The sequence below is a fragment of the Poecilia reticulata genome, linkage group LG16, assembly GCF_000633615.1.
Source record: "Poecilia reticulata strain Guanapo linkage group LG16, Guppy_female_1.0+MT, whole genome shotgun sequence".
NCBI classification, from domain to species: domain Eukaryota; kingdom Metazoa; phylum Chordata; class Actinopteri; order Cyprinodontiformes; family Poeciliidae; genus Poecilia; species Poecilia reticulata.
The window spans coordinates 26,468,499-26,484,921 of NC_024346.1; the positions used below are offsets into that span (position 1 = coordinate 26,468,499).

Here is a 16,423-nt window from a genome sequence, read left to right on the forward strand (position 1 = left end):
GATAACTACTGGCCCTGCATCACACAAGTCTTGTTTTTAGGGAAAAGAGGCAGGCAGAAGCACATCTCTGGTAGAATGTGCTCCAGTAAATTTCTGGCCTATATGCAAAAACATTTGTGAGGCACATCAGCATCATGTATGTTAGATGAAGCAAAACACCTTCTTTTTTGATGTTTTACATGAATTCCTAATAAAATATAATGAAGATTGTGGTTGTAAAAAAGACTAAATGTGAAAAAGTTGAAAGGGTATAAAAAGCTTTAGTGAAGTACTGTAAAGGAAAAATGATCAATCATCTCCATTAATCAGCCAATAGTTTCATGGAAAGCATATTTCAAAGTGTTTGCTGACATTCATGGTCCGCTTACATTCGCTCTGGCGCCATCATGGACATCGATTCTTGGCATGACGTCATACAGAGATGAAACGTAAGTGATGATGGACTTCTCGTCGGGATGCGGGACATCGACATCTGAAAGGTCAGGAGCAACACTATGTTTGACGGCGTTCAACAACAGACGCTGCTCTTTGGGTGAAAATGGAAGCCGGCGTGTTGGTCGTACCTTCGGGGTCCAGGAGGCGGGTCACTCCCAGGTCTCTTTCGGCCACGGTAAAGGCCTGCTCCAGGTTTTCCAAGTTGGTCTGTCGGTACACTTTGCCCATGTCGATGAGTCTGGGGCTGGTGAACAGAAAAAAAGAAGAGATTTTTCTATCACTGACAAATCTCGAGAAATACAACATTTTGATTTATTACACACCACCTCATTGTGATGCAACTTCATTGAGAGAATTAAGCCATGTAGCAAATGCAAAATCCATTACACATCTAACTACTCCTTCAAATAGCATTCCAGTGAACATGGCAACTGCGCATCGATTGCCGTGCGATTGCGCTTTAAATGCATTTGCGAATCTTTTGGCATAAGAGTTGTTTAAGACTGTGCGCCCATGGCTACATGCTGTAAAAACAGCCCACCTGTTCTCTTTCTGAGAACCCTACGTGAGCACCTGCCTTTTTTTGTCCTCTGGCTGTTTGACTCTCCCTGGCACATGTCAAAGCATCTATAGATGGAATGTAATTTAGTGAGCAGCTAACAGAATCAGAGCTGACACATTTCTCAGTCAGCGACCAGCCACAGCTTGACTGCACCAGGAGACAAAAGTTCAAGACTCTCGAGTGCAGAGGAGGATGATTGAATGCATCGCATAACCTCACCCTTACCTTTACGCGTCCCCAGGTAACAACCCCGCAGCTTTAAACAACAATGATATATGCCTACACTGTACTCTTTTTAAACCTTTAACGTTAAATTTGCAAATACACATATACTGGGAACAAAAGCAGATTGAAACTCATACGGCTCTCTGATGCGTAGCGTGGAGTGGCCAGCGATTTGTCCGTACACAGTAGCGGCCGGGTCCACGTGGTGGACTTCTCTGACAGAATATTGTTTGGTAGGTCTGGAGGAGCGGCTCAAGCTCGGGGCCATTCGTCCTTTTTCTTGAAAGCTCTGACTCCTCCATCTTTGGTTGCGTTCTTCGCTGCCGGAGCGGGCCCCTGAGCTGTGGGAACCCCGTCCAGAGTCCCAGGAGGACTCCTCCGACGGGATGTCGTCGCACAACATGACCACCCGAGTATCGTCCACATCGCCGACGGATCCTGACACCCCTCGGAAGAAGCCAGAGCGCCCCTTCCTCTGCTTAGACGTCTTTTTCAGACTGAGCATGTTAATAATCTGCAGGCTGTTCCTCAATCAAAAAGACTGTAGAGAAGAGGATCTAGTTACAGCTGCATGTACTCCGTGCAAAAAAAAAAATCCCCTACAATAGGTTTGGTCATTGCTCAAAAATCCATCCTGTATTGTCCCAGGTGTCCATGGTTTTCTGAAAGTCCTCTTGAATCTTCTGAAAAAGGTTCCTACTGGCCCAGTCGAGTCACTGCTCTTAAGTTTCAGTTCAACGATGTGAACCTTGACCTCAGCAGATCTCCAGGTTGGACTCTTGGACATAAAGTCAAGAGAATCTTCAGTGCCGCAGCGGTATTACTGACTTCTGCCTCAAATCAGATCGGCGGCACAGGTTTCAGAGCACTCTACAGTTACGCCCATACACCACACCCCTGGCCTTTATGAAAAGCAGCAAAGAGCGTCTAATACAGAAAAGAAAAAACCTAAAGGTTGGTTTAATCTTCAGGAAACTTGCCCCTGCAGGTATACTTTCCGTTCAAATTGTAAACGCTCGGCAGAAACAAAAACATCCATCTCATGTAATCCCGCTTCTCTCCCCCGTTTGCGCACAGATTCACTGTAAAATCCTCCTGAGAAAAAAAGACGCGCATTCACCTCCCAGGATGTAAACACGCAAAGCAACCTCCATTTAAGTCTGACAAAAAGTCAACAACACCTACACATGAGTCACCTTACTTAAGGTACGACAACAAGAACTCTGGATTTTTAGTAAAACCCTGTTTTACTTTTTTTAAATTCAGGGTTATTAACAGAACACCAAAGGCGGTGGAGAATTACTCACTGCCAAGATCCCCAGCTATTACCTAAGCCCTCAAGGCTTAAACACTTACACCCATATTTCATTAAGGCAGCAGGGGACTAAGCAGTCTCAAGTGCAGTAACAAGAGATGGATCACAAGGAGACATTTGGAAAGTAAAACCAGAACACCTATTTTACAGCTCGCCATTTCCATTTCAGCAGGAGTGCATAACATAAAGCAGACCATCTACTGCTAAAGCGGCAGCGCTAACCGTCTGTCCTAACCATGCACTGACCTCGGCGTAGCCAGGTCACAATTATTATGCCTGAATTATTGAAGGAGTAAACCTCTTGTTGAGATTGAAGAAGGGAGCAGGTTTTAACCGGCAACAGGAAGAGTAATCTGACATCTGAAAGCGTTCCAAGCACTCCCTCCTGCCGAACTGCCCTCAGTATTAAATTAAACTAAAGTGTGATGAGATGCTCCTGTTGATTTGTCAGTTTTCTAATGCCACAGGGTACATTTATTAAGCCTAAACCAAGAGGGAGCGTGCTGGTGCAGCGATCTGCAGCAGACTTTCCTGTCTGTGCTTGCACCACATCTCAATCGAACGAGATGGTTGGTATTAAGTCAGGGATCAGCTTTCCACACTCACTAGTGCTTATGGATGACGGCGTTGAAGAGCTTGCCGTCCCTCCAGCTGGTGGTGAAGTTGTCGCAGCGGATGCCCTGGTAGCCGTCCGTCATCCTCTGGGACCAGAGCAGCAGCTTCTCCTTGGCGGTCATGTCTTCCGACTGGCCGTTCACCTGAATGTCTGAGATCTGACGTCAGGCATGCAGAAAAAATAAATAATTTTAAGTCTATAGAAAAGGGAGAGATTTGGGATAATGTGTGTAAAGGAATAAATATAGTAATTAGTGGAAACCAAAAGATCCAATTACATGGAACTACCGACCACCACCAGAGTTGATTTTGTTTTGTCGATTTTGTCGACAGGATTGTCATTGTTCATCATCACCTCTGGGAATTATGGGTTTATATACAAATAATATGTTTATTAGAATCAGAAGATTTACAACAAAAAAAAGCTTAAGATAAATATGTTCTGAAATTATTTTGGAGTTCCCCCCCCCCACATTTTTACCAAACTGAAACAAAACGAGGTTGAAACTATAACTATTTGTTTACAGAACTTTTGAGGATTTCTGCTTGGTCTGTTGTGACTCTGTCTGTCTCTGGAATCCAGATTAGTTTACATTTGGGGACTTTGGGCATAGAAAAGATTACTGAGCTGGCAGTGAGTCTCCGAGTCCATCAGAAGTATTTACAAAGAAAATAAATAAAATTCTTCACAGAAGATGATTTTAATATAATTTGGCGTGCCCACCTGCCTAATTTGCTACCGTTCATCTTTTCTTCTTTATTTCATAAATGATTGGATTAAATACTCCAATTATTATTTAATTCCTGGGTGGTTTCATTTCTCTATGACTAACCAGAAAAAACATCCTGGCTGCCTCCCGTTATTCACTATTGTATAAAAGCATAAAGAAGCCGTATCAACTGGACGCAGCTGATGGAATCACTAAATAATCACATTGGCTTGTATATCACCTGTCCTTTATTTTGTGAAATGTAAACCTGAACTGAGCTTTCAGTGGGTGGTGGAACGCTACCAGATAGGTAAGGCTGAAGCCCAGGGATTTCTGCCTGGCAGCACAGGAAAGGTTACAATAGCTCCTGCACATTTGGGGTGTGGACTGGCAGAGAAGTAAGCCAACAATTAGGATACTCCATGTGACTCATGCTCCCACTGGGGGGAAAAAAGGGAGAGTGACTAATGCCGGCACACCCTGTTTCCTTCAACAGTTGCGATTCAGCAAAGTTAGTCTGTGTTACTTCATGGAATATGGGAAGAGTGAATGTGTCTTGATGAGAAGGCAAAGTCCCCCACTGATTGGTTCCAAGGAGATGGAGAAGCAGCAGCAGCTCAGATCCCAGAGAGACAGGGTAAGAGTAATAATAAAAATGGAACATAACACTGACAGATGAGGAGACCTGGAAGTGGAGGATGATGGTCCATATTAACCCCAGCGTCAGCTTGGGGTTCCCGTCCGCTATGTCGTCATTTCTGATGTTCACCAGCTTGACCTGTTGAAACACAATGGACACGGTCATTCGAATGGCCGCCGGCCGTGACGTCAGGCACAGCGAAGCAGCTCATGTAAGCATCGTACCTGCCGGTGTTTCAGGAAGTCCAGTGCTATCTGTACATTCTGGAGTTTGTGGAAGCGCATCCGGCCTTTCTCTCTGGGCTGGAAAGGAGCAAGAAACCACAGAGAGAAGAAATGAGTTGCATCAGCAAAATAAGTCAGATTAATGGTAAAACGAGTATAACGATCAACAAAAAATGATGAGATAATGCAAAGTTAAATAAAATATCAAGTAAAAAAAATAGGAGGTAACCACAGATTCCTTGTCCTTACTGTAATCTATTTTTTTCTGTTTTTCCATGAGTAAGTCACAAAGTGGATGAATGGATTTAGCTACCCCAGAATGGGTTAGTTCATTCCACATAATCTAGTGGTTTTACCTACTTTTGGTAAATTAGTTTAAAGCTCCAGACTGTGCATTATGTATTAGAGTAGTGATGTATTGCTGAATAAAGACAATCACTTAATTTAAATAAATAAAAAATAAAAAAAACATTTCAGTTTTCCTAGAAATGCACTGAAAATTTAGCCAGTGATCGGAACTGGACGATTTTCAGTTTCACTGGTCTTGACCAGAAAATCTTTGACTGATCTGCGATGGCACCAAATAAGAGTAATCAGGTTGTACTGTTAATAATACTCTTCAAAGTGGAAGCATTTGCTGAGGGGAAAAAACTCAAATTGAGATATTCAAACTAAAGTCAAAGAAAAGCAGGACAATATTTAAAAGAAACCTGTATTTTCTAGGACATGTCTGAAGTTCGGTTAGGCTGTGGGTAAGTGAAGGAGAGACTTTCAGACAGTAGCAGGCAGGCAGAATGTTTTGCAGGATGGCTGATTGGAAGGTGTTGAGAGACTGTTGGAAAACTCAGGTTAAGGTCAGGGGAGCACCGATTGCAGTTTTCTAGCCGGTTACGGATCTCTTAAAAACACTGACCTGACGATTCCGAATTTAGCCAATGGCAATTTTTTTTGTCTGAAAATTTGTCACATTTAGCATTGAAGTCGCTGTGCTGACAACAGTGGGGTGACTATTGTTAACTGCACAAGTGGCCCGGTGAGTATATCTGTCAATCAGCCCACAGCAGAGCAAAAAGAGACAGTGGCTAATTTTCATACATTTGCAGAGGTAGATAAAATAGCTAGATATGACGCGTTTTCTATGTAAGTATCAGCCGATCACAGATCAACAAAATTTAATGGAATCTCAGCCAATCTATCTCAGCCGGTCAATTTATAAGGTAAGATTGAGGTTGTATAATATCTTGTACAACAAGACTAAAGGTTATTTTATACCTTTGACTATCGCCAACATATAATTAGCCCGATTAAGGTCGACTCTCTAAACCTATTTGTACTGCGACTGTGGTCTCACACAGCATTGTCATGTTGACGAATTTGCTAAAACCACTTATGGAAGGCCAATGCTTTACAAAAATCAGGGTTCGGTATATTTACCATCAGTACATGTTTAACCCCTCCCCATCAGCGACATACTGAAAAGCCAATGAAAGGAACTTAAGAGATCCACAGGAGGACACGTTTCCATAGTGGAGTTCTATGGATGCCATGCAACAGCCAACTCAGTGACACAGAGCAGGTGAAAACATAACAGGGGGACAAACCGTAAGTTCCAAAGCCACTCACCAGCCGAACGCTCCTGACCATGTCTTTCTCCCTCGGCTAGCAAGCGAAATGTGACGGAAAGCAGGCGAAGGCCAAACAGCAAAGATCAGAACAGAGATTAAAGGGAAGGACAATGGAAGAAGGAGAAGAAGAAGAAGTAGGGACAGGTGGAAGGGGTGTAGAATAGAACTGTGGATCATATTGGAGAACTTTTCACAGACGTACACACAGACCAGAGCGGTGCTATTAACATGTCACAGTTTTGAAGGCATTCAGAAGATGGGCAGAGCTGGAGCAGATGTTAGTAGCAATGAAGTACAGCAGCTGTAAGCAGAGAAACTGTACAGATCTGAAGCTCAAGGCAAAAAATAATAATAAAAGAAAGAAAAAAAACTGCCTGTTTCTGGATTTAATCCAAAAACATATCAAAAGATTAATCGAAACAAAATAGGTAAAATATAGAAAATAAGAGGCATTCGCAAATCTACAAATGGTTCTTTATCATCTGATAGATGACGGATTTGTGGTGATTTGTTCCCAGAGGGCACAAATCCCAGATTAAAAAAGTGCCTCCTATGTAATAAATCAGGATTAAATTAAATTGTGAAGCATTGCTGAGCTAAAAAAGATGCAGCACTCAAGCACAATTTTCTTTTTGGCAGCGTCTCAATGCAAACACTGAAAACTTACCAGAGTTTCTCCGGAGAGGACCTCCAACAACGAGATCAGGTTATGTCCATCCCGAAGATCTTCATACAGATCTGACACTTGACGCTGTGCCTGCCGGGGAGAAATAGAACAAAAAGAGAAAGTGTCACAAGGCTATGCAAACACAGAGAACTAGCTTAAGCTGCTGTCAAGCTTCTGCTCAATTTGCCAGCAGTGAGGTTCCTGTCTCCTCTACGAAATATGTGTAATATTTATTGTGTGATAGAAGGAGTCACTACCCTGCCAATAAATTCACTTCTTTGACATACACTCTAGCTGCACTGTTCAATATTAGACGACATTGTGAACATGTCAATGCTACATTTTTGTATGAATGGAATTTTTCCACACATCCTACAAAACCTTTTCGATTCTGGTTTACCAGGAGGTCACATTACACTGTATGAGTTACATAGAGCCTTATCCACGTTCAGTTGTTTGGAATACACTTTATTTACACGGACTTTATAAATTGTTCAGTGTGTTTGACACTTGATACTGTTTTTGACTCAAAGAAGGGGGGGGGGGGGCAAAGAAAAAAACAAAACAAAAAGAAAAGTAAAGCAGCAGCAACAGTATCTAGCAGTGCTTCGTGACTAGCACACCTCAACACAGGTTAGGAATGCATAGCCTTCAGGAGCCAAGCCTGACTGCAGCTCCAGATGCTAGCAGCTGCCAACGCTCAAAAAATTTGTCTGATTCTAAACAAAACAGAAGTCCACCTTAAGTGGTAAAAAGGTGAACCGCAACCAAAACAAACCATTTTGACAACATTTAGAAGAAATTAACAGTAGGTATTTGTCAAAACTAACTGTTAGTTACTAACAGTTTGTGGTACAGCTGCAACCGGGAAGTGAGCCAACACAGCAAAAAAACAACAACAAAAAAACAAAAACGTGACTGTGCCAGGAAAATGTATCTTTGGAACCAGGGGGGTGAAAGTTTGGGGAGGGGTGTCCTTTCATACCAGACAGACACTGAAACACACAGTCTTATTTCAGCATGCTATCACCTACCTCTGCCCTCCCAGGCTTAGTGAAGACAGACCATGAAATGCAAAGAAAGTTATAAGTTAGAGACAGAGCAACAGAGCTATCTAAAGAGCTAGATAGATAATCCCTGCTAAACGCAGTATGGCCACTAGGGGTCACTGTTTACACAATCATTGAGTATACTTTATATTACTGTGAATATGCACATTTTTACTGCTTTTTAAAATAATCCAACCAAACAGAAATATTTTATAAAACTATAACTGAATATGAGATCAGATGCAAAAAAAAACACACTTCATATATAGCAGCTTGTATTTTGGGGAAAAGTATGTATGACTCCAGTATGTAATAAAGAATCATCTATCACCACCTGGTAATTACAGCCCTCTGTTCTGAAGCCCCTGTAAATGTATATCCAGGAGATTACCTGAACATTTAGTGCTGAAAGATAGCAGGCTGTTTTACAAACTGCACTGTTTGTCAGAACTTATCTGTAAAACCTCTAAGTTAGAAAGTCTTTGTATCTCTTTATGGTCTGATTCACCTCGTTTCATATGGGTTTTTTTTCTTAAGATAAAGACTCCACCTTTTTCACTCCACCATAGCTTTCTATTATTTTTACGTTCTGTTCGGACCTGAAAAGCCCAGGAGGAGTCTGCACAGAAACATTTTCACTTTCTGCAGCTGCGCCAACATTCCAGGCTTCCCTGGTGCAAGTTGAAGAGATTTACTGAGCAGGGAACAACACTCTGCAGCCTTTTACAGCTTTTCACAAACAAGGTAGGTTCTAGTCTGTTGCTCTTCAAGCAGACTATTAAGTCATTAAATCAGTTTAACCTCAGCGAGGGGTCTTTAAAGTTAACACTTTCCATACCACATTCCACCATGTCTTTTTTTCAGTGTTTGACCTTCTATTTACTCCACATGGCATCTTGTGAGGTTGTGAGAGTCTCCTGGTATGACGACACTGAGGGAAGATTCCATGTTTTTTTCGGCATCACTGTCTTTACACAGGAAGATCTAGAAAAACATCTTTTATCTTGTAGTTACTCTTTTTTAAAAACAGAGAAGGAACTATTTGAATTTGTCGATTCAAAGCAGCGTTACCCAAGCAGGAGCGATGGGTTCTCCACCTTTCCAAATCATGACTTTCTGGTCATGGTGTGGACTTTTTTTGTGATCAAAAGTATTTTTACAAACAGCTAAATGCATATTAGCACTCGCTCACCCAAATGACTGACAGTGTACAGCACAATGTTGTTATAGTTTCTACCGAGCTGGAGAAAAGTCCTGCAACTTGAACCCTCTCGCTGGTATTTCATTAAAAGGATGTTAAGAACAGAATGAGCGAAGGTTTTATCAGACTTTTTTTCTTTATCTCCCTATGTGAATACTTACAAAATTCTCAGTATGTGCCACTGAGCTTAAACCGGGTATGATGGTAACTAGGATACCAGACCCAGGAGTCTGGGCAGCACATGTGCTACTGTGAGCTTCAATCATGAGCTTTTAGGGTGAGAACAGAATCCGCCTTTGCAGCGGTAGTTAACTGAGACCAGATGTGTTTGACCCACCATCCAACATTCACAGAGAACAGCAAGAGAAACAAAGAAATAGTCCAAAATTAGCTCTCCTACAGTCATCACCGACCGTGCCAGAGGTGCTCATTCATGGAAAAAGTCCTCCCGTTTTCCTTTGGATTCATTCTAAGCAAATGAATGACCCAATGTCTGTGAGCTGAACACAGCATGGAGACACAAAGCTGTGAATGTACTGCTGCCAGTGGGAGTTCCCTGAAATTAAGGTGAACCAAGCAATATTTTAACTGCTCTGAGGGAGGGCCTGCGTGTCAAAAAGGCTAGAGTTTCAACCCCAATGAAGGGTTCCAGGGTACGGCGTAGGGTCTCCCTCGATTCCTTTCGACTCGTTCTCTTTCTGTGAATGAATGGTTCCCTGGTGGGCTTTCAGACCACAGGGTGGGAATAGAATGAGGTAGGTGATTGATCGGAGGCGGATGGAAGGTTTACACAGCTCCTCAGCTGATGACAGGCCTGAGTCCTAGTGAGCCTCGCCATGATGGTAAAATGCGAGTGTCTGAGTGAGAGACAAAGGCTGACTACTCAGCCTGTATTTATACAAGTAGGAGGAAGGACGTTGGCAGCATTATTTACAGAGGATGTTTATGATGAACGGGTGAGAGATGAAGTAGATGAAATGTAAGACCTCTCTCCACTGTTCAAAGGAGACCTGGTGAGACTGCTGAGTCTGCTCTTTAGCTTAGTTGGTACATCATTCATAAAAATGATCAATTTGGCCAAGTAATAATCAGTTCTAATGAGAAAGCCTATTTAAAATCATGTTGGATCATCATTTACACAACTGGAATGTGAGTGAAATTGGTCAATTTTCAGGAGTCATCAGCCCTCACCATAGTAACCAGCCGGTCAGAAACTAAAAAGTATTATCTTTTTCTGATCAGCAAACATAAATCTCCATAACTACAACACTAATCAGTGTTAGAGTGGTTGCTTGGAGAAGAAGAAAACAAGATGGCTATTTTCTGCATCAATGAGACTCAGAAAAGGAAGTCAGGGAGAAGTAATAGAAAGAGAGATAGACATCTCAACAGATAACAGGATGGCTGGATATATTACAGTTGCTCTAATTTATCTGTATGAGCCTGATCCTACATAGACCGCTGTCTTAGTTATGCTAGTCATGCTAAACACTATACAAGATGCCAATCTCTAAATTTTTTCAAATTAAAAGTACATTTTGTCAGAGAGTCACTGCTCTCTCAATAAAGTGTGTTACCTGTATAAATATCGAAAATCGGTATTGGCAGATACTGGAGCTGTACAAAAATCAGAAATTGGCCACAAAATTCTGATCAATCCGCCTCCATCACACAACATTACTATGCTAGTTGACATACAGTAAACACCAAACCCGGGATGTTCACCTGTATTGGAAACTACAGCAAGACGATGTCTTTCATGAAACTTGAACGGCCACAGTTTATAGCGAGGCTAAATTCCTCCTTAATGAACATGATTGAATGCAAATGTGAGCAAAAATGTGTCATTTAATGTGTGTTTAGTCCCTAAAAGGAGAGGATGGTCTTACCTTTATCAAATGCTTGTTAACCCATTTTGTGAAGGTTTTCTTCTGTACCCGATCTCGTTCATCTGGAACACAGAGACACCGTGGGTCATCCATCAGAAATAAACAACACAAATCTGGAAAGCCAAACATATTTATACTGAAGATTTCTGGTATGGGCCCTTTGGTTTAGCATGCATGTACTTAACAAATAAAGTGTAGCTTCAAACCTGTACACACACGCGGAACCTAGAACTTTTTGCCATGGGACGTTTAAAAAAAGGTTGCACATTAGTTTTAAGGTTAAACGTAACCGAACTCATTACAAAATAACAGATAATACCAGCTTTGTTACAACTTACTCAAATTTTCCAATTTTGTCTTCACTACTTATGTCAATGCTAATCTACAAACATCAAAATTGGTGATGCATAATTCCCATTCTGCATGTGAAAGTTGAGGTATGTATGGAACTCCCTTTATTTTTGTGCATCCTTACACCCCCTGGCTGTAGCAGGCATTTTGCAAGTATCATTCCACTGTGAGAGTTGTGCAGATTTACCATAGCACTATTACACAACAAACACACCAGAGACACAGAACTCTCTTGCTGGGTGGAAAAAGTACTTCTGCGTACGCCACCATCTGACTCAGGCTACATCGCAGCACGTTCACCCCCATTTGTTCAGAACAAGCTCATGTTTCACTTAGTGACATCACTGCAAGAAAACCAAAACAAACCCGAAGATGAAAAGATTTCCAAGTCGAGGCGTTCAGGTGAGCGCAAGGATTCTCTGTGGGGTTGGGACTTGGCATGAAAACTATTAGCGGGAGCAGTTTTTTTCCCCAACAAGAAAGAACAAGACGTAGGTGCCGAACACACCCATTAACACAACAAACATGTACATTTTCATTTGGTGTTGTGATGTTCAAGGGGGAGGAAAAGAAATAAAGAAAACCACAAGGTGTGTTTCTGCGACTTTCAGTTATGGGAATGCGTCTGTTTCTGGCTCTCTGACAGATCAGTTAAAACTTTTAACCAAGCAGATTTAATCATCTTTGACAAAAAAAAAAAGCACAAACCAGCTAGCTTGAGGAACTACCACTCGATGTCTCTCTAAGGGACGCTCGTTTAGCGACGATTAAGTCAATTTCATTCGAATGACGACACAACACAAAGTCCACTCAGCGTTATCAGTGTAAGAGTGTGACCCGAGTGCCTTCACACACCGACACACCCAGCAATGAAAGCGAAGAACACTGATTCAACACAAACAGAAAAATTGACACCCACAGGCTACATTAGCTTTTATCCTCCCCTACACTGGCAAGACAACAAATATGAATGTTTAATGTGAATGTTTAATTTTCTTCCAGGAAATTCTGGTTCATTCCCAATTAGAGCTAGAACCTTATTTTATTTTCAAAACAATATGAACGGAGGAAATGTATGTGACCTCAGTGGTTCAACTTCCTGTCAAGGAGGGGGAAAAATGTCATCTCAAAAGGAAATGTGAGGGCAAAACCCCTCTCAACCCTACCACAATATCGTTGGTTAATTGTCAGTTCAAAGGCTGAAAAATTAGATATTTTTTAATAAAATGAAAAATAATTGCAAGTGAATATAAAACTGTTTTTTTAATCAACAAACATCAGTTTGCCGTTAAATGTTCTTTTTTTGAGCTTAATAAATTCTTAAGCTAGATTTGATGCATTCAAATCAAATCGATCAAAGAACCTCCATTGTTTTTTACTCTTAATTTATTATATTCAGTGGATGTCCCAGAAAACTGGACATCAGTATTGGTCTAGTAAAAGCCTGGTCGGTGCATATCTGCCTTATTTAAGTAAACTGTATTATAAAAGCTTATAGAGGCTGAGTAACCTTCAGGCATCACATAAAAGCATATAATATATAAACATGAATCACTGAGGTGAAAGAGTCAACACTTGGATGAAAGTCGTTAAGTACAAAAAGGTAACATGATTGGAGATATGAAATGCATTTTTTCTGTTTTTACAGTAGACAGTCACAACGTTTATAAAAAAAATAAAAGAAGTGGAAGTGTCTTCATGTAAATATAGCTCATTAATCATTTTGACTACAATAGAAGATAAATAGACTGTTGCTATAGTGACTGACATCCAAACATACTCATGAAACAAGGGAAATTGTGATTAAGTTTTGCTTTGGTGACAAGACAGGAAGCTGCTGGTGAAATAAGGAGGGAGTATCCTGTTCCTTTTTAAAAATTTAAGTCACTCTGCCACAGTTCATAAAATAAAATCCTATAATATATTCATATCCACTGAAAAAAAAGTCTGCTAGAAGGCTACAAGCTCCTGTGAAAGAGTTTCTAATGAGCAACAAGTGAAACAGTCGTCTGATATAAAGTTCTCCAACCTGAACTCTGCTTTTCCTTCTTCCCATTAAAACAACCCAAACCTTTATTCCTGCCCAGCAGCTCTTCAGATACTTTTAAAGTAATGGATCAAGATCGAGGCTTGCAATTGAGAGGAGCCGTACTGGTACCTTTCCTCCCGTCCGTAGCCTTCAGCATCCCTTGGTAGTACCCATCATCTGAGCCCATCCTGTCTCTCCCCAGACTGTCAGTGGAGAAATTCCTGTACTTCTGCTGCTGAGAGTTCATCGTCATTGTCTGTCGGCTCACAAAATAATATTCCTAATGACAGAAAAGGTCCGTGGCGAGCCTCCTTCTCGACGGGAACCTCTGCGTTTCTTGCTTCTATCTTTGGCCCTGTCGGTTTGCTCCAGTGTGTGCAAGTCCTGTGGCCAGAATCCACTAAGCTCTTCACAAACCTATGATTTCTCTGCCTTTCTATCCTCTGCTAACCTCCTCGCTCCCTCATTGGCTCGGCCCTTCTTTTTTCCTTCATGTTTTTTTTTTCTCTCTCTCTTTTTTTTCTTCCCCTTTCTTCCACTGTGTTGTGCCTTCAGGCTACGGAGTCTGGGCCTGCCCTGCTGAGTGAAGTACTGTGTGCTCAGTGACGTTAGCGTGCGGAGGACACGGGGGGTTGGACTCTGGACACGCCCCTTCCTGTTGCATTGCGCCGAACATGAAGGGAGCGACGGGTAAGGCCGAGGTGTGGTAACCTAAGCGTCCTATCACTTTATGGCTTGCGCAAGAAAACTAAGGCGCAGAAGGTAATAAAGTCATGCTGCTGATGGGTTTATTATGGCTTTGAGTACATTAAATGACAGATGAACGAAGAAAGTTGAGAAATAGATTTCTCACATGCTTACTACAGAGGCACACACTGATCTCTGGTTACTCATCTCTTATTCATGGCATTCCTCAGGCATTTCCAATAAGAAGCTCGCTACCGTTAGGAAGAAGGGAAGAGCAGAGGGCTGAGCTCGATTTGGGAGTGGCTGTTACATTTTCTAAACTGCGATGCATGAAATCAGCCCTGACATGCAAGAAAAAGAGCCTCGGATGGGTGTTTTTATACTGTTTGTGATTTGACTGCAGTTCCTCGAGTGCATGTAAACAAAACACTCATCAGAAATGCGAGTTTGTTATTAATTGTTAAATCTAGATGATGTTCTGGTTCATATGAGATGAAAACCGACCTTTGGCCTTCATGCAACCATCCCTATGTTAAATCATGGTGATTCACCAAGTTAGTCAGAGTTGATAGGCAGATGATTGAGCTAAATATGGGTAATACTGAAAGGAAAACCTAAAAGAGGCTGCAAAAGGTTTGAGATCTGGTTAGATCATCAAAATGACAACCACAAACTGAACTGAACTTATTGTTTGTTTGTCACTATAAACATGTACGAGATTAAAGAGACAGACAAGAGCTGCCATTTAACGGTTGATGTCAAAACACACTTGTGTCGGAAGTCCCTAGTCAAAGTCCAGTCCTAATTTCGATTGAGAATTTGTGACAAGACTTAAGAAAAAAAAAAAAAAAAGAAAAAAAAAGCCATGTTGACTATCTAATATGGTTTGACTTGCAGCTGTGATTGCAGCGAATAGTGGGGTTTACAAGGTATGCCATGTTGGTGGCTGTGCTGGTCTATAACTAAGATCCTAATAAAAACAGACTCAGGTCTGTGGTTGTGACGTAGCAAAAACCAGCAAACGCTAAAGAAGTATGAAAGCTTTCGCAAAGCGCTGTCGATCTTCTGGATTATCATCTGGCTTAGGTATGAAGTCGTCTTCTGGGAAAGCAAAATCAATAAAAGATGCAAAAAAAAGAAGAAAAAAACTATTACATGGAGTACTTTTGACAGATCAAATTTATGAGAAATCTATAATATTTAAGAGTTGCTTGAAAGAAGCAAGTCCAGAAAGGTTGTCTGTAATGTTTGGCAGATTCTGCCAACATCTACACATTGTTGGGTGTCTTCAATAACTGGAACTGATGAGTTTAACCTTTTGTTAATTAAATAGAAAAAAGTAATGTAATTCCTGTTATAAATGGAAAACATTTCCCTGTAGACAGCGACTACATGTGTCAAAAGTCAGAGAATAACCTTTGTTTGCTACACTTTGCCCCTCTGGGCGTACATATATACCTACCATTACTCCACCCTGCCTCGTCTTACTTTAAGGGGCATTAAAGAGCGCTTTATCTCCTGAGAGCAGCACTTTTCTGCACAACCTGTACGAACACGAACACGCCGAATGTGTCAGTGCGAGGGGATCTGTGCGAACCTGCTGGTGTGGAGCGGCGCAGTCTGTTGACTCACCTAAAGCCACGCTCGCAAATTTGGAGACACGCCTTTGTAGTTCTACAATGTCTAGGCAAGCAGTGGAATTAGGGTGTGGCTCACAGGGAGGCAATTAAATCCGAGCCGGGAAGGAATTTCTCCAATAACTGACAGCTTTTGATTGCAAAAAAAAGATTTTATAGTGCCTTTCAGACTTTTTTTATATGCCTGTTTAAAAAAATAATTAAAAAAATCACCGTTTTAGTTTAACTTTTAGATTTTATTGGAAAAAAAAAGTTGGTTCATTTGCCCAGTGAATGAGCGCTCAGTGATTCTCTGACATTGGACCTTGCACCAATTACTAAATCTTTCAGAACCCCATGGGAAAAAACTATATAAGGGGGACATGAATGGGAATGCAGCACAAAAAAAAAATAAAGCATGGAACGTCTTAGTCATGAGATCTTCCCTCCTAAAAGAAGACATATCATTAAGTTCTCAACATGCTTATTACTTTGCTCCCTCATCTGGCTTCATCAAAACCAGATGGAACAATCTGGCTCTTTATGAGAGGAGTGAAAAAATAGAGAGAAAGTTTTCTTTTTT

The 16,423-nt window shown here is 41.3% G+C and overlaps 1 protein-coding gene across 26 annotated transcripts in view; it reads right to left on the reverse strand.

The window, feature by feature from the left end:
* Positions 1-16,423, reverse strand: part of plecb (plectin b) — a 129,372-nt gene that overhangs the window by 28,470 nt on the left and 84,479 nt on the right. For 10 of the 26 annotated variants that reach the window (XM_008431959.2, XM_008431967.2, XM_008431973.2 and 7 more), the window contains 9 exons: positions 11,158-11,219; positions 8,053-8,067; positions 7,019-7,108; positions 6,350-6,385; positions 4,727-4,804; positions 4,536-4,640; positions 3,144-3,310; positions 564-679; positions 369-472 (listed from right to left, as the gene is read on the reverse strand). In XM_008431959.2, coding sequence (XP_008430181.1) covers positions 369-472; positions 564-679; positions 3,144-3,310; positions 4,536-4,640; positions 4,727-4,804; positions 6,350-6,385; positions 7,019-7,108; positions 8,053-8,067; positions 11,158-11,219 — 773 coding nt within the window. Of the gene's footprint in view, positions 1-368; positions 473-563; positions 680-3,143; positions 3,311-4,535; positions 4,641-4,726; positions 4,805-6,349; positions 6,386-7,018; positions 7,109-8,052; positions 8,068-11,157; positions 11,220-13,666; positions 14,048-16,423 lie in introns of those variants that run through there. The other 16 variants (XM_008431960.2, XM_008431968.2, XM_017309429.1 and 13 more) reach the window with 7 other exon arrangements.